This window comes from Malurus melanocephalus, unplaced genomic scaffold (assembly GCF_030028575.1).
Source record: "Malurus melanocephalus ecotype Western Australia unplaced genomic scaffold, MMel_1.1 scaffold_944, whole genome shotgun sequence".
In the NCBI taxonomy this organism is placed as follows: Eukaryota; Metazoa; Chordata; class Aves; order Passeriformes; family Maluridae; genus Malurus; species Malurus melanocephalus.
Genome location: NW_026624176.1, coordinates 43,276 through 62,507, shown reverse-complemented (window position 1 = coordinate 62,507; position 19,232 = coordinate 43,276). Strand labels below are relative to the sequence as shown.

Below are 19,232 nucleotides of genomic sequence, written 5' to 3'. Positions count from 1 at the left end.
GTGGTGGTGGGGGAGAGCGAATGAGCAGGTGTTGTGGTGCCTGGCTTTTGGCCAGCATTCCAAACCACGACAGCTGTCTTTAATACTACAACACAAAGTTATTTAAACTGTTGACAGTTTGACGCTAAGATTGAATTCAGGCACACCTAGACTCCTCTCTAAAACTGTGTTTTGAAAGCAAGGAAGTCCTTTCTGCACCTCATTGCTCAACAGCAGGGCTTTTCTAACAAACTTTGTCTGAATGTTGGAAATTATACAACTTCTAAAATTTTTTACCAACTTAGTCAGGGATTTTTTTTTTTTTTTTCCATCTTCGCCCAGAGGGAATGGAAGTTTCTTCTCACTGCTCCCTGGCCAAGACCTGATGAGCTTAGCATCTCAATGGACTGGGAGCTGCCAGACAATGCACAAGAGATAACCAACTGATGTTGGTTAATAAGACCATTAACCAACATCAGTGCCCAAACATCCTCCCTGGTGTGTCAGAGACACCTGGTCTGGGAAAAGATCGATAAGAGAACTAAGAAGGAGGAGCTAATTACCATCAAAGGCAAACGGATCAATAACCAGTAGGAAACCAGATACTAAGAAATGTGTAACTTGGGACAAATGAACAGYGAACCAATGAACTTCTCTGSGTTTTGTCTGTATAAGTATGTGAAAAATCCCGTGAAGAATCGTGTGTGATGGAATGATTTTCTSTGCAATGTGTGGATGAGATTATTTCTGTTGCACATCCTGGCCAGAACAACATCCTGGCCAGAATAAAGTAATATCTTATTCTTTAACCCTAAAAACATTGTTGGAGAGTTTTTGTTTCTCCTGCAGTTTTGGTGGCATGAAGCTCCCACTCTCACTTGCAATACACTCTCAATCCCCCTTTCCCAGAACAGGGGATCAATAACGGTGTCGAAGCAGTAAAACGTGTCCGTGGCATGAGCATGGACAAAGAGGCAGCAAGCACCTTGCTCATGGTAACAACAGCTGCACATCAGGTAGCARTTTCCAGCAAAGGGATAAATGGCATCAGGGATCAGAGCAAGTAGTTGTGGAATTTCAACAGGCAGCTCACATGAACCATACCAACTGCTCCAATTTTCCATTATTATGACATATTATATTATTGTGATATATTATGCTTATCATTATTTGATAAGCTACAACATCTAAGCTACAAAATCATCATAAGCTACAAAATAGCATCTATGGTATATATATGCCTTGTAGTCAAATTATCAATACCCAGGCTCCCAAAAACACCTAAGTTTTTCCTCAAGGCAGGAAAGAAAAAAGTTTTATCATTTCTGTATCTCGCTATAGTCAGACTGTGTGAATAGAACTGAGGCAGTTAATTACATCATACAGAACATGCTGGAATTGCTTCATTTAAGGTTTTTGTCTGCCAGTTGCCTGTTCAGTAGGGTTGACATACATAGAAGCTGCKGGATTGCACATACCCATACTGCATCCTGGGGTTTGTGCAACAGAAATACAGGAGTTCTATTTAATTTCAAAAAATTAAAAAAGGAAAGTCRCAACAACTCTCTGATTTCTTCTGCTATACGGTACTATTCAATTCTACTTACTTGTTCAAAAATAACATTCCCCTAGGCTTAACATCACAGACTGTCATTCTAAATAACTTATTTTGTGAAAGCTTCTTTTGATTTCTCCCATATTCTGCCTGCATTTTGTCAGCTTGGCAAGCTATTTAACCAAGGGGGGGAAATGTTTCCTTTCATAGACCAAATTACATGCCAAGTAATACTCAGCTAATGTATCAAGTGTTTTCCATTACAAAATTACATTTCATTAAGGTATTTTGTCTTAAGATAGTAAGAAAGAAAATACTGTTGCGATTCTATAGATGAAGAGGTGAAAGTCCTCCTTACAGAAACAGTACAAACACTGAAGAAAGTTCAGACGGTCAAATTTACCTATTTCACTGCAGAAACCAGTTTCCCAGGTGACAACTGAGACCATTGAAAGTATCAGTGCCAGAGTCAGCCCTCCATTCTCTCTTGGATAACAAGTACCATTACCTGGCAATGCTTATGTCTGCCAGCATGARCACAGGGTACCTCTGTGCTATATTTCATACTCAATTGTATCAGAGTCCCTGTAATAAAATCATAAGTTCAGGAAACTTCTCATAAGCACCAAGTGTAACATGGTATGTATTACCCAACTGAAACATACACTCAGACAAAATCAGACGACAATTCCTGACTATGCTGAAAATTCATTATTCAGGTTTGCCGGCTACTGTCAATATAGCTCAGCACACAACAGTGAGATAGCWCAACTTACAGCAGCAGATAAAAGGAGTAAGGTGGAAGAGGACATATAGTATTGGAGCAACCCCATGCCTCGCTTATACTTCTGAGTACAAACTGGTGGAGCACAAAGCAGAAACTCTCCAAAGCCAGTTGACTGATCACCTCCCCCTTGCTAGGCAAAGGCAGTTATTGCCTTGTGCCCATCTAATAAACCCAGGACAAACAATAACGTACTGTAATACTTCTAAATCCACAATTCTAAGTTCACTTTGTGTTGTGAATTTGTTTGGTTTTATGTGTTTCCTGGCTTGGGTTTTTTTGTGGTGGTGGTGGTTAGATTTTTTTTTTTTTTTTCTCAATAGTATTGAGGGTTCCACTCACTACTTGGAATAGCATCATTTAAAACTGATTGCACCTACAACACCCAGACTGAGAAAGAGGATATGCATTTCCTCTCTGACTGAAAACCATGACCCTCTTCTCTGAAAGCATGTACCCATGGACAGTTGGATGCAGTGAACAGTTAAGAATCCTCTCTAACTTCAGTTTGAAGACACTGTAGTGAAGAGAGTTCTCAGTAACTTYGAAGAGAAATAATAGCATTATGCTTTAGTGCAGGTATGTCTCAGGGAGGCTCATCACAGAACAGCTACTTTCCATTAAGGGAGTCATCAGAACTGCACAGCCATGATGCTGTGAAGTTGGAAGCTAAACAAACCATTCAAAAACCTTGGTAAAAGTATCTGTGGGAAAATGTTCGGAGGACACCCTCAACCTTCACAAAATTGGTGAGCTTACAGCAAATCCAGCAAACAATTTGTTAATGTAGCTACTTAAATGAAAGCAGCCAGTCCTAAAGTTTGCTTGTGCTTGATGTAGGCATGCCAACATTTACCACCCTGTGCTCCTGACTCAAATAATTTTCAGTATGTGACTGTTCCTTGCTCAAGTGCCACAGCTTCTTTTTATGAATCCTATTAAATATGACAATGTACAACACTATGAGTATGTTTCAATTAGGAAGGGGGAGCAGATAACTTTGTAGGGCTCTCTGAAGAGCCAACAACTGTGCTCATCTCACAGCTTCGGGATTCTTTAGAAGCATTAGAGAGCCCTGGAAATAAAATGACAATACTTGTTATGCTGGCCTTATTTCATAATCAGYGAGGTTTTCTTATGCCCTAATGTGGCCTTTCCAGCAGTGACCCCATACTCCCTCTCTGGGACAGTGTAAAAAGGAACTGTGCACCACCCGTTATGTACCTTACCGGTAAACAGAGTTAGTGTTCCCGTGAGAGCCAGAAGCAAAGCTACAAGGAGGTGCATGCAAGGAAGGGAGCACAAAGGCAAAAGTGCATGGCCATTTCAGCCATGACACTGTTTGCTTTCTCCTCCTAACCCTCAGGATGCAACAAATATCCCATGGGATTTTCAAAAGACAAAGACTATTTTAGACTGTRATTTACAGAATTCCAGCTTATAATACAATATCTGGTTTGCCACTGACAAAGCTCTAATGCATACATGTCACTTGGTGCAGATCAGCAGCACACTGAAATATCCCAAGGTTAGAACAGGATATCAGTACAGCACCTCCCTTTAGAAAATCCACGTTATTTTACTGGGCTAGCTCTTCAAGAGTCGGGGACCATCTAGACTTGTACATCAGCAGCATGTGTGAGAGGAAACAAAACAAGTAAAAGGTATTGTGTAGCACCAGACTACAGGTATAGCTTCTGCCTATTCAAAAAACCACCAGCACATTTCAAACTGAGCAAAAGCACTCTACTAGCACCTCCTTCAGAATACTTTGGAAACTTCAAAATATTTAATCTATATTTTGGCTCTGAAATCCATAAGTTTTGTGTTATTTTGCAGTAGAGTTCTTTAGTGTAGCAGTTAGAAATTAGTCTCTCAATATTAGCTATCAGGATTAAGGCATACAGGGAGAGGAGACAGAAGACAAATCTTCCATTTGAACTCTCATTAATTACATTCAGCATGGCTTACCTTGCATTCCACCCTGAATCCTGAATCACAGAACCCAGAGATAACTTATAAGGAATTCCCCATCAAAAGCCTGACTATTCTTTGAGCCATCAGCCTTCCTCTTTAAAACAGCACTCAAACAGATCCATTTTATCKGGAAATAACTTTTGTTCATAAGGCTCTTTTTTCCAACCTTCAAATGTCATTTTTAAAATTTATCTACATCACTACTCAAGTATTAAAGAATTACTATGATCATAAATCTTTTGAATCTAGATGATAGTAGCAGACTTTCTCTTACTTAGCTGTAAACATCCACCAGACAGTTATCTAAACCCAARTTAGCTTTGTGTGCTCTATTCTGCATCTGTAATAATACAAAAAGTTCCTACTGAAAGAGATTCATCAGTTGTCTTCAGACATCATGAATGCTCTGAGCATGTCAGCTTCAAATCTTATACCAAAAGCACGTTTAGAAGAACAGCTTAAACTGGAACAGGTAATCATCAGATACCTAAAGTGGGGAGGGAGGGGCAAATACTCTACCCTTGTTTACAGTGCTGTCCTTATGATTCTACTGGATTAACTCATTTAAATTCCTTTAGTCTCCCAATAATAGTTTTATTCTGTCTCTCAAAAAAAAAAAAAAAAAAAAAAANAAAAAAAAAAAGAAAAAAGTATTTTAGCTCTTTTCTGAAGCTCTGTGCTTCAGAACAAAGATAACAAAGTTATCTGTTTCTATGTCTCAGAAATAGTCTTGGGTTTTTGGCAGAGGAACATGCTGGACACCAATGCACCTGCGACATGATGGATGTTCTTGTCAATAGGGCTCTAACATACAATCAGAATTTTGACACCTGTTGCAYCCAAACTCACTGAAACCAGTGACAATAAAGCATTCCCACATAGCTGGTAATGGCTCAGGTTACTAAGAATTAAGATTCAATACCACTGGTCATCRATACAGTTCAATTCCTTAGATCTTACCCAAAAGAGCTGTCAGATTTCTAGACTAAAAAAATTGTACAGAGTGGGGCCACAGTTTTACATGAATCTATCAGAATGTGTTGTAAAAGGSCTCTGGTGTATGAGAAAACTTAGTCTTGGTACTGTGGCTTCCTGGTTTCCAGCAACTAATTTCCAAAAGGATAGTGCTCATTCATACCTTACCATTTATGGTTACAAAAAGCTTTGTAATAGGGCAACTAAGTTAGGAATTCAGCCACAGCAAAGCAAAGCAAACCCAAAGAAGTGCAGGAAAGGAAAAAAAAAATCCCTTTCAGCTCTCAGCTCCACTACTAGCCCACATCTGTCATGTAACAGAYTTTATTTTCATCCAAGAAAGCAGCGTTGAATCAAAAACTGTGAGTATATTTCTGAACAACTGCTTTTCCTTGGGGTCATGTAATAGCTTTGTGTTTTTTAAAGTACACTGTTTTGGGAAGCAAAAGGCTTTTTATATCTGTAGCTCTATGGAGAACAGCGCAGATAACTTTTCTGTAGTAGTATGCAGACTGAGTTCTCTCTTTTTTAACTGSATGCAATCTGATCATTCTTCACAACTGTTGCAAAGGTAACAATAATATATTCACAAATTAAGAGTCTGTAGCTCTCGTAAGACCATAGCTCTTATTCATTTTAATGGTAAATACACCTTTGCTCTTAGAAATGTCATGGCTTTGGGTGTTCAGCATTACTTTAGAGCTGACCTGCCCCTAATTTAGAGAGGAACCAAGCATGTGAACTCTTGAAGGCTTCCCAGAAATCTGCTCTTAAACTGATTCCTTCTATGCAGCCCTGGACAGCACAGAATCAAAGGAAAAAGTACTCCAGAAAGATTTCAGAAAAGCTGAACTGAGGAAGCAACTTCTGTCCTTTTTCCCTCCATTTTTTTTTCTTTTTTTTTAAAAAAAAAACATTATGTTTAAAAGCTAACAGAATTAGTCTTAACTGCATACTGCTTTTAGACAAAAAATGTGACTTCCTTAATTCACTCTAGTGGCACATCAGTTCAGTACTAAAGCAAAATTATACAGTGTATTTTATAAAATAAACACAGTTGTACAGTCAAAATATTGCTGTTTCAGATTTTGAAGACAACTGCATGAGAAGTTTTTCTGTGCACCATTCCATCAAGGTTTAGCATCACCRTATTTTGTAACATACAATTTTTGTGGCCCCAGGCTTACTGAAAGCTTATTAAATAATAAAGAAGACTGATGTTCCCTGGCCACAGCACTTCCCCAGTACAAGCAGAAAATGCCTGTAACTGCTAGAGGATGAAACAGAGGGTGGGGAAAGGGAAAGAAAGCRCCAACACAAATGTAGTTTTGACTACAGCCTGTTTTAAGTAGTGGGGCAGCAGATGAGGAAATGATGAGCATAGGCTTGAAACAGAAAGGAAGAATCAGTGTTGAAATACCCATGGAAACACAGTTAAGCAAGTGCAAATGATCAAAAGAACGCTATCCAGAGACAGTAGTACGTAAATATGAGCTCTGTTCCAGTAAGATAACCAGTACAGAGCTCATATTTATAGATTTTAAACTGTTGCCTACTGCTTCCCACAAAAAGTATTTGGCCAATCAACTGTCACCAAATACTATGCTCCTCTTACRAATCCAGCAAAGCTGGCAGTTTTTATTTTGTGAATATAAGGTGTTTTGAGAATAAAACAAGGTCACTTAAGCTGGCACTTGACAGAAGAAAATAAATTATTATTTTGCCTGTAGAAGCAGTAGAGCCCAAAGGGTACAGGCCTGTTTAAAAAGTCCTCATCACTTTAGAGATGTGGATGACTTGCATCACTCTTCTTGGTATGATGCTGTATTAAAACATTATGTTTATCTGAAAGCAATACATAAATGTTCACTGAAGATTCACCATTTAGTGTGGTGAATCAGCTCAAAGGAAAAACAAACCAAAAAAAMCCACAACACTACATCATGGTTAATATTTATTCCCAACTTAAATTCAAGAAAGGGATTTAGCAGCCTTTCTTCTGCAAGTGAGATTAATTCGTCAGTGCTACTCATACTTTTACCCAAATTAAGAGCAGTCTGGAACAGCTTGAGAGAGAGGTCCCACATGAACTCAGAGAGATCACACCACTGGAAACTCCTCAGAAGATGGGAGAGGAGGAGGTAGAGACTTCCCACCAAGGATCAAACATCCTCTAATCAAAACAGGACTATTCCAAATCCAAGCGGATGGCATCCCTAAGATCACTAGCAGCTATGAATGCAGTTATTATACATTGAAATTGCACAGCTAATGTACTGTATAATTTAACTGAATTGAAGAAGATTAGGCAGAGGGAACATGATGAAAACATTTGCAGGTTATACTTTCCTAGTAAGTATGGAAACACCACACAAAATCTGCAGTACAAAAAYACATTTAAATTTTCTCTTGAAGGCTGGACTAAGCCCTGCTTTGTACATGTCAACATCTGCCAATCCAATTTTTCTCAGACTACCTGAGCCAGCCAAGTTTTCTGCAGTGCTTCATTTTAAAAGATTTAATGGTTTTGTCAGAAGAAACACTAAATATCAGCTATTTCAACACTCTTGCTAATACAGATAGACAGGGCAAGGAGACAGAAGGTTTTTTTTAATCTGAAAAAACTAACCTTTAAAACAATGAACAAATCCCAAGTAAATACATTTTTCTATACGGATGCAACATTGCTTTGTCTTGAGAGCCAGAAAATGAAGGATTTTCGGCAGAAGTACATAGGAATGCACATGGGTTTCCTTTCTGGTCCTGTGTTTCCTCTTAAATTATTCTGCATTAAACAGTGTTACAGATTTTTCTGGTCTTCTACATTTGAAAGCAGAAAAAAATGCACCAGAAAATGTGTAGCTCAGTTTTAGGGACCACATTTAAAGCTAATTTGCTACATCAACACAATAATGATGTAAGCACCCCTGATTTACACTGCCCGAAGACCTAGCTGGTTATTTTTTATGTCTATACAAGCACTCATATTTAAAGATGAACCTTTCTTGTTAGCATTCCTTGCATAATTTATATGTCCTYATTCTCTTTGGGGTGGAGCAGTTATCTGAACTGGGGGAGCAAAGGTAAACAGCATCATTAGCAACCCATGCAGAGAGCCAGGGTCAGGCAGTCTGCATTGGTGTGAGGATGAGAATCAACATTAACCTCTGGAAACTGAGAAAAATTTCCAATTTACATACCCAGGTTCCTTTYGTGTCTTAAAGAGATGATCTGGTAGTTTTAGATTATTAGAAGGAAGAGTTCAGTGGTACTTCCGCAGAGTGTCTGGCTRGCATTCAAGAAGACTTTTGGGACAAATATATTTCTTATAAATTCTTTGGTTAATAGTCCAACTGGTCTGAAATTTTCCGTGTAACAAGGGGGCTGATTACCCCACTGTTTCTCAGTGTAAATGGGATATCTCTGTAAATGTTATGGTTCATCAAAATTCAAWATGTTAACAGCTCTAGGCCACTAGACGTTTTACGCAAGTCATAGTGTGAGTACCAGTCTTTCATTTTTTCAGTATCTCACAGAAAATTAAAGATTGATCATTGTTACTATATGTAAGAATTTCATGCTAATAACACAGGTTTTCACTCATCTTTCATTAGCTCCCCACTGTGCTATAAGGATCTGCTACTTCAGTACCATGTGGTCTCAGGGCCTGTGCTCAAGGACCAATGTTCCTTTACTCCACTTTCCCCTCTGACCAAGCTGCACAATAGGTAAAGGACASCTAGATTAATAACAACAGATACTAAGGTACTGTGTTGCACAGTGTTCAAATATTTTAAGTATTTTGGAATACTTTAGGTTTTTTAAGTGTTATTTGCCATTTTCCAAACTAAAAGAAATGAGAGAAGGTTCCAAGGAGCACTCACTGACACCTACTAAGTAAGCTTCCTCGCTGCACRCGCCTCTCCATATGGCTATACGTGAGTATGCAGGCACAGGACAAGCATGTCGGGAGCATTTGATACCACATGTTCTATCAATAGCCCCACTGACCAAGCAAAACACAATACAGTCTTACTCAAGGGCATTAGCTCACATTCTGTATTAAATTCAAATGGCAGTAAACAGGGAAAGTTCATCTATGGCAATTTTCAAATTGAGAAGCTTCTTACAAAGTCAATGAATTATACATGATCATCAGAAATACAACTCCTCTCAAAATGCTGTATGGAAAATTCACAGTGGACGTGGATGTTTTATTTAAAATGAAATTAAATACAAAAGTGGACAAAATTCAGCATTCTAAAAATAACTCTTAGTTTCTAGGGACACCTAAAACCAKCCTTCCACTTTGATGATATCATGTACTATGGACTTCAAAATATATGCTTAAAATCTGCAAATAACTCCAACTTATGCTAAATGACAAAAGTTGTTCTAGTGTCCACAGACATCTCTATTTTTACTTCTAACAGAATTAACATTCAGTTGTTACAGCAGTCTAAAAACAGAAGCATGTTAATTTTCAAATACCCTTTTCCTTTGATCATTAAACAGTCAAAGTGAGGCATTTTTACCAGTGGAAATGGGAACTAGCACRGAAGGAAGAAACATTCAGAATACATTTCTATTCATTCCTTTAAGAGTTGTTGCTCAAAACTTTGAAGGTTATCTCATCTTTCACCAAATTAAGCATGGTCCCATACTTGTRGTCACACCACAGCTCTCCCAGCCTGTAGCAAGTGGAAACCATCTGCCCACAGACAACCCAAAGAGCCTATTTGATAACTTTGGTTTGTGCATATCTTATACTGCATATAAATTTAAGTCTGAACAAAGGTGGATTGAGGCAGGAATCACATCATCCAGGAATCACACCACCAGGAAGACCAGCCAGTAAGATAAACACTAAATAGTTGAACACACTAAATGGAACTAAAATCCTGGAAATGTACTACCTAAAGCTGTGCACCATAGCCTTGCACAGGAAAACAGAATTGAAAACTCATTTCCATGAACACAACATTTTCCTCTTCTCCTTCTGTTCTGCTTTCCTCTCTTAKCCCCAAAAAGCCCACACAAATCTTTCTAGTCTTGTCATTTGCAATAAAAATAGCTCGTGCCATGTTTTCATGAAAAAAMCAAAACCCCACAATCCTGCAGTCACAGCTATCAGTGCAGCAGATTCTGGTGATGGATTGAACTTGCAGTGAAAGTTCTGGACTATTTCTACAGAAACCTATATGTCACTCATAATGATTTGATGGCATATGGACTCACAGCAACATTTTCAGATTCTCTTCAAAACATTACGCAGATCATTTAAAATGCTCTTTGGCAAGGGAGTAGAGGGGCTAATACCAGTCACTTCTGAGCTCAGGTTCAGACAGCTCTGCCCAAGAGTTAGTTCCCCAGKACACCGATACTCCTTGGGCATCAGGTTTGGAACATCTCTGATTGGACAAGGCCAAGCAAACATACAGAAGTCAGAAATCTCAAATGCTGAATTTTTAATTATTTCAGTTCTACTGAAATACTACTTCAAACTACTCCAGAAGAAAAGKCATAATGTAAAAGGATTCCACTCTGGGAAGATCTTCCCTCCATGCAGCCTTTACCATTATACAGCAAAACAATTTACTTCAGAGAAGCAGCAACATAAAACAAGCTGAATTAAGGTTGAGTACAACTGGACTCTTAACAGAATTCTCCCCAAAAGTAATCAGGTTTTCCTACGCCACSTCCTAGCTTACACATACACACACCATACTTAAAATACTACATGGTAAATTTAAAAAGTAAAAGAGGAGTCTAATGATGAGAAGAAACACAGCAAGTTTGGTTGGTTTTGTTTTCAGTTCTAGTTTCTGCAAAAATGGGGCTGTTCCTCTACGAATTACATTATAGTTCAGAAACTTGTTACACAACTGAAACTTGTTACACAAACTGTTACACAACTGAAACTTGTTACAATAACTGTCATGTTTCCCCTCTCTTTTCTGTATTTTGTTTTATACCAAAAAGACATTGTTCAAGTTTCACAACTCTTAATCATGCTGGGAAAGAAGCTGGTGACTGCACAAAAGCGAGGGGAGACGAGAGCCCTCTGCCTGGGACTGGGAATGGTTGCATGCTCCATGATGATGTACTTTTTTATTGGGATCACCATTGTGCCATTCTACACTAAGAGGTAATAAAAGCCAAATGTTTATGAAACAGAGCTATTTTTTCCCCCATTAGCATCAAATACAATAAAGAAAACAGTGTAAAATATATGTAAGTACATTGTACAATAAACAAAGTGCTCTCAAAGAGCTCATAAGTATTTAAGACAGAAGAGAAAAAATGTGATCACAAAAATGAGGAAATGACCCTCCTCATAGTGATGCAAAACAGAACACTTAATCAAAAACACAAAATCAAAACATTTACTGTAAAATCAAAAAGCCAACCATGCTTATCAAACCTTGGCAATGAAAAGCCAGTTCTTGCATAAATAAAAAACGTTCAAAAGAGCTTTTCCATGTGCAGGAAAGTGTGGTGTTTAACAAAATATGAGCAACAGAAGTCATGGTAAAATTGTTTGTTCAAGAATCTGTATCTTATTTCCATTGTAAGAAATCATCACTTTCAATAACCCAGTGTGCCACAGCAAATATTGCAGAACATAAAGAATACTGAAAGTCACTAATACCCACACTTTTATTTCATTTTGCAAGTTCTGCCTACACACACAAAATCAATTTGCAAAAAATCAAAGCAACAAAATGAAGAGTGCAGCTCACTTGTTCCTATTTCAAGATTATGACAGAGAAAGTGAGGACATCCACCTCATTCTTCTTGCTAGAGCATCCTTAATCTCAAAACTATTTGGAAACCATTTGTTTTAAAACACAGTAAATATTTAATTTATTTTCCTGCTTCCAGATTACATTACAGAAGACAGATGCATGTAACAAGATCTGTTTCATAAGAACAGGAGTGAGACCGTTTTTGATTTTTTTTGCCACTAAGTGTATTACTGTGAGCAGTTTACTGTGTTATCACTAATAGTAAAGTAACTCATGAGCAACAGGAATAAGCAACAGCAAAAATTAACTTTTTCCAGACAAAATCCTGCTACTTATTTATGCAAGAGACCCATGCAATAAAGAAAAAGAGAAGGGGGGAAAAACAGGGGTACTGATTTGAGTTCTCAGGCTTATTGAATGAAATCAGTCAAAATATGTCTGAGACATCAAGTGTACTACATTCCACATATTTACAACCAAACTTTAAAATCCATAGCAATTTTTCTTTCTTGAATAACACAAAACCAGTTACAGATGGGAAGGTCAGAATCTAACTAAAACCACAGAATGCATAAAAATCAACAGCAACAACAATAAAAATGCTTTCCTGAACTTACTTTCTATGGCAGCCCTTCTCCAGGTGCACCCACAGATTCAGGGTGGGCACAGCTCGTCACAGCAGGATGGAGAAGCTATGAACTCCAGCCAAGCCACCACACGTATTTTCACATGCAACTTGCAACAGATGTTTCTGTTGAGCTTCAAAGAAATATCTTTTGTTTTGTTTTTGCAGTGTTTGGACAACAGAAACTGTGTGCAAGGTACTCAAAACCAACATCAAGGACAAAGTTTTCTGCCCAAACAGCGAAGGCTCAGAGGATGGCGAAATCTTTCCTTATCCTTGTCTACAGGTGTGGGTTAATCTGACAGCCTCTGGACAGGAGGTTATGCTGTACCAGACTGAAGATACATTGGAAAAAAATCCTAAGGTACTCACAAYAACAATGAGATTGCATACTCCTTCTCTGCTACTAACACCTTTGATGAGAATGGCTGATGGTTTTTAAAACAAGTAGCATAGAAACASCAGGAGTTGCTTATGTTAACATCTGGGCTTAGACCAAGGCACTATTAACACATTCAAGAAATTACAGTTTTGGACTTTATTTTWAACATTACATTACATATTAAGTTAATACTTTTTAGGGAATTACACCAACATGAATATATAACACTTAAGAACATTTTAAAATACTTAAGTCCTCGAGTTGAAGACCCATGGTAAAAGTGGTTTTATAAGCTGTGGCTTACTCAGTTCCTTGTTGAATTATCACACAAGAGACATCAAGTTTWAAACCATCCAAACTAAGAGCACAAATACCAAATTTACTTACATTTTAGGTGTGTAATACGAAGCAGAGAATAAAGGAGGAGAAAATGGCAACATGATGAACATTTTAGACAGAAAGGAGAAACCAATCATGGATGATTATCACACAGGAAACTCATTTGTCTTTGTTTTGGTCTGCAGCAGTTTCCTGGACTCATGGAGAGGGCAGTGGCACTGTTGGAAGCACTTGCATAAGGCAGAGATGCTGAGTATTGTGGTAGAAGTCCTTTGGTTAGTTATTTCAGGGATCTCCTTTCCAGAGGATGGGTGTGCCCATAAATGGAACAGAAATGTGGGTGCACAATATTCATTTGGCTTTAGAGGGATGTGAAAGACTGGGGAAGGGGAAAACAAAAGGTCTTATCCTTTTATTCTCACCAATGCTTCTGCTTGGGAATCAGTATTTCCAGGCTTGCTCCTGCAAAGTACTCCTTCAGGTACCCTGTCCCAAGAAAAGTAAGTCAGTTTCAGTCCAGTTCCAAACCCACAAGTATTTCAAAGACATTATTCCAGCTCAGCAACTCTTTTATGTGAAAATTCAGATCTYGGATGCCCAAGACTGAAGTACTTTCAGAATCCAGGACAAATATACTCAGATTACAAGTGCGAAGAATTTATATAGATTAGAGTTTCACACAGTACAAACCTAATAGCATAAAACATTTCAGCTGAAGAGAATTTTTCTAGCTAATGCCTATCTTTATAGTGACTGTCTCAGGGAAAGCTACGTGCAATGAAGGAGCAAAGCAGAAACTACCGACCATTAGATGGAAATAAGAGTCTTGTTCACTGCAAGGGGAGGCAATTTGTTGATGTCCTACCTACTTGCATTACTGCAAGTAAAATTTTCAGATCAGGAACCATCCATGCTTTTGCCTTGGCCACTTTCCAGTTTAGTACATCCAAGCATTATTATATATACAAAATAACACTGCAGAAAGAAAAGGTTATGAACAACAACAAAATAATATATTACTGCTCCAAAGTCTATTTCCATGGAAGACTAAATAACTCGCATTATTGCTACAAGTCAAAATAGTTCTGTTTTACAAGGACAAGCAGGAAGCCTCCAACAGCCAGGCTGGCTGCATTTTTCTATTAGTTACAATCAGAATCACACAGTGAAACAACTTCATTCTACTGCACACTGACAAGCCAGTGTGCATTTCTGCACAGCTAACACTTTCCTGCTTTGGCAGTGCCTAGAAGCTCTGTTAGAAATTGGAGCTTGGCACTGTAATAATGAATTGACAGTCTCAGACTGCAGGTTTTTTCTGAGCATTTATGTTATTGGTTTCCAACAACATAATTCCAATCTGGAAATCTGCAGACTGGAAGCATAGACATACTGATGGAAACAAGGAAGCATGGCATGGCAAATGGACATAATGAAACCAAGACAATCTCCCAGGATGCCAAATAACAGAAGATTTTGTCAGTAGTAGCATGATTTTTTCAYTCAATCTAACTTAACTACAGATTTTGTATTAGAGTACTTGTTATAATGGATCACCTCAATTTCTTATTTCAGTGCTCATATGTTCCAGACAAGTTGGAGAACTCTCAAGAAGTTAAAGCACGAATAGATACAATTGCAAGCAATTTCAAAAAGTACCAGATTTTCCCGTGTTACTATGACCCAGGAGGAACACAGACCAATGTCATTTTAAGCAGACTTTATCCCTCAAAAGGCCTCTTCTTTGCTTTCCTCTGGCCTACACTAATGTTCACTGGTGGATGTCTGATTATTGTTCTGGTAAAAATTAGTCAGTATGTTTCTGTTCTTTCTGCTTGGCAGTAAAAAATAAATATCMAGCACAGACGATTGCGATTGTTGCAAGGTATTAAGATGTGTTTGTTCTGCCTGTCTTACTGGCATTTTCTGACYCTTAAATATACCAGGTGTCAATTCAAGGGCAGGCATTCAAAAAAACTGAATAGCAGCCACTATGGATGGCAATCCATTACACAAGGACAAAACATAAAATTTATTCCCAGGAATGCCTGAAAGTACCTCATAAGCACACAGACTAAGWTACTATCTATTGTTTCCTTGGACTTTAGGAGATACAGCTGCTTTACAAAACTACAATCCACATTTACTACTAACTCTTCCACATTTTTGAAGTGGTGCTAATTTTCTGTCTGGTTGAGATCAGTTGGTGCCAGATCCATTTACATCATCACTGGCACCSTTTATACCCTTATACACCAGTAGTGTGTACTCATGGCATACTCTTCTTGTCTGTTGAGAAAAGCAACTTTGTTATGGTGCAAAAAGATATTTTTGTATCATGGATCTCCCTGCTTTTGGGAAAGGGGAGGGAGAAAGACCCTCAAAACAAAAATACACGTACACAGACTTCACAAAATTTGCATTCTAATAATCTGAMACCAACCGTATATGAAGAAATACATGCGTAAAGTACAGGGTATGACAAAGAAGCTCATACTAAAAGTATGTTTTTCTATTTAACTCAAATCTTAACCTTGTCTTATTTGAGAACAAGTGTGCCACTCAAGGAAGGCTACCTGGCTGCCATTTGCATAGATTATAAAACTCATGCAAAAAGGAAATTATGATATGAAGAATGTTATTATGAAATAGCATCCTGGTCCTCAACAGGACATGGTTAATTTCTGCAGTAGCCAAATGGGGCATGATCAGGACCCAGAGATTATTCTGTAGCACCTCTCATTTTCTGGGAGAGGGGGAAGTGCTCCCTGCCAGCTCCGGTAGCATGGCAGCAGGAATGGTCAGGTATGGTTGGGGGCGAGAACTGTTTCCAGTAAATTGTCCTATCTCAACTCATGATCTTTGCCTTTTGTGCCCCCAGTTTTCCTCTCCAGACCATCAAAGTGGGGAAAAGGAGAGGGGAGCAGGCAAGCAACACCATGGTTTGGAGTGTTTCAGTAGGAACATTAAATTGAGGAATACCATTCTTAAACCACAACAAGTAGAATATAATTGTGATCTCTTACTAAATACAGCAAGCCAAAGTAGCCACAGAAGTTTACACGCCTAGCACCAAAATATTTCACAAAAGAGATAAGTTTGTTTCCAGAGTGAAGACTTCTAGGAAGCTCTGATGCATGTAGAGAGACATTCTCTGTTCTCTGAAAATAACTTTCAGCCAAATTTCAGACTGCAACTGGACACAAGCAGAACATGAGATATTTCCTGTGTACTGTTTTTGACTAGTATCTGGGACACAACTGGTACAAGCTTTTTCACCACACAGTTGATGAACCACCAGGAACTATCATTCACAGGAAAGTTTCGGGGCCAAGATACAAATTTTAATTAATCACATTACAGTTTAACTCTTCTCATTAATGTGGTACAATTCTGTATTGTTTACTGTAAGAAATGCTTAAATATTAACCCAATACATACATTCTCCAACATTACTAATAGAACAGTGTCAGAGCTCGCTTTTCACTATGATCAGCAAATGAAAGGAAGTGGCTGCTAAAATTAAAAATCCAAACTAACCTAAAAAAATTAATATAGAAGAACTATGTTCACARGGAGGAAAGTATATCCTCACACAACACTTTTGTGAAATGCATCTGAAGTTGTGTGTATATACAACTCAAACCTCTCTCATTCCAGGAAAGTGAAAGCTCAGCTGGCACAGGTACTGATGGTTTGAGCAACCAAATGGGATAGGTAAGGGAGAAGATCCTGTTTTGTTAGTTCATAAAAAGCTGAAGCTTTTTGAAGCAGGAGGGTGGTAACAGCTTTAGAAAGTGAGCAAACATACAGGATACTTGTTGAAGCTAATGCACTGTACTGGTATCAGAGAAGGTGAACAAGCTAGCTGTGAATAGGCTCTTTGAAAACTTCACTCCAAATTTCATTTTTAAGCAGCTTTTAAAGGAGTCTCCAGATTGCAAAGTAGAACTTACTCATGACTACTTTATGCTCAGTCCAGAAAATTCATAACTCCATCACTTTGCTACCTTCCCAGCTCAGTAGAGACCAATGAAGGTTGGATGTCGCTGGTAGACCCTGTGGCCTCACTCACTCACCAGTCAGTGACTTGTGTTTGAGGAGCAGAAATTCATGGTCTAGCTGAGCTCAGAACTCAGCMCAAAACATAAAGACCAGGAGTAATCGCTCTCAACTCTGCCCTTTCGATTCCCAAGAAAACCCCCTAAAGACACATCCTCCTCACCTCCCTAATCACAGTTATCCTTGACAGTAGCTGATGAAAATTTATTCAGAGTGCAAGCTGTGTTTCTAGACTTACTTCCTCCAAAAATAAAGCTAATCAATTKTTATATGAAAATGGTTCTTTCTCTCCACTTCATACATATTACAAATACCTGAAGAAAAACCTTATACAAATTCTTTCCTCCAGCAAAGTAAAATTTTCTAACTGGGCAAGAAATATTCCAAGAAAAAACAGCTGTGCAGAGGGAAAATCACACACCAACTGGGAAACCCCATTTTTCTGTATTCTTGCCAAGCACAACTTCCTCTTTTGCCTGAAAGAAATAGGATGTAAATGTGAAAAGCCAAATACTCTATTTCATTAAACAAAATGTACAGACACCACAGAAATCTGTTCTTGCTTTTAAATAATGTTTTGCTCATATGTACAGTGCTGGTTATTTTCTGCATTTCTGACAGTTTAATGTTGAAGTCGGACATATTTTTTCCTTCACACTATCATTTTCTCTTAATGTCAAAAATATATTTTTACAGTGTACAAGGTTGATTACTCTTTTAAGCTTCTGTAAAAAATTTTCTTTTTTCATCTGCAAAAGTTGTAATTCACTAGACTTAAGTTTTAATAACACACTTCTTACATTAATGCTTACATTTAAAAATGCTTCTTACAGCAGTACACAAGAATCAATATGGCCTTTAGAGGTTTCTGTTTGGTTAGGAATTTTTTAACATTTTTGGATTGTACCATCAAGTCTACAATAAATCTGTTTTAAAATGCTATTTTTCTGAGAACCAGCAAAACACTTCCTATGAGAAGTGCTTCTATACAAGCAGTGACCACTGCAGTTACACAACTCACTTTCTCAAGGCAGAGTAAATGATCAAGGTATATATTAAGCATTAAAACTCCTGCCAGCAGAAAGAAAGCAGCAGCACAAGCAGCTGGAGATGAAATTAATCTTTGAAATCTGTTTGACTAGCACTGATGCTTAAACCAGARGAATAGTTCTTGACTTGACTGGAAGCGGTAAGGAACACAGGAAGAATGGGGATAGATTTTTAGACCCTGATGAATACGTTAGTTGTACAGACCCTTTACATATCTGTATTAATAGTAGTGTTTTCCTAGTTAACAAACTATTAAAAAAGACTCTATTTTTCAAGTGCTGCGCACTCTCAGGAGTAGCTTTTCTTCTTGATGCCAAATAAGATTTGGACATGGTGGCTGTGTTGGAAGATGAAAAAGGACAAAAGTTATAGCAGTATTACTGAGGAAACTCAGTAATTCCTCTTAGGCCAAAAAAAAACCCCAAACTGCACCACCAAGAAAACCATTGCAAAAGTTCGTAAAGAGAAGCTATTTTTCTGGATGAGCAAGATTCAGATTTCATCAGCTTGCAATAAGAAAATGTTTCTCCAACTTTGATAAGGTAGCAACAATGGGAGCTGAAGAGGAATCTATACTGACTTACTGAGAAGCCACCTGTGAGTAACCAGCATGCCCTTACTGCACCTAAATATAGCAGGTATCTTCTAACTAACTCTGACAATTTTGAGCTCAGTATCCTGCTAACTTATGCTATTTTATTACCTGGTCCTCAAAGCACCAACAGTGTAATCATCATCAAGAAGATTCTGATGCT

At 38.1% G+C, this 19,232-nt stretch overlaps 1 protein-coding gene across 1 annotated transcript; it reads left to right on the top strand.

The window, feature by feature from the left end:
- The first annotated feature begins 5,499 nt into the window (after positions 1-5,499).
- Positions 5,500-18,676, top strand: LOC130585669 (putative calcium-activated potassium channel subunit beta). Its single transcript, XM_057386269.1, has 4 exons — positions 5,500-5,632; positions 11,253-11,418; positions 12,813-13,008; positions 14,941-18,676. The coding sequence occupies exons 2-4, from the start codon at positions 11,282-11,284 to the stop codon at positions 15,208-15,210; spliced, it is 603 nt and encodes a 200-aa protein (XP_057242252.1). The 5' UTR covers positions 5,500-5,632; positions 11,253-11,281; the 3' UTR covers positions 15,211-18,676.
- The last annotated feature ends 556 nt before the right edge of the window (positions 18,677-19,232 follow it).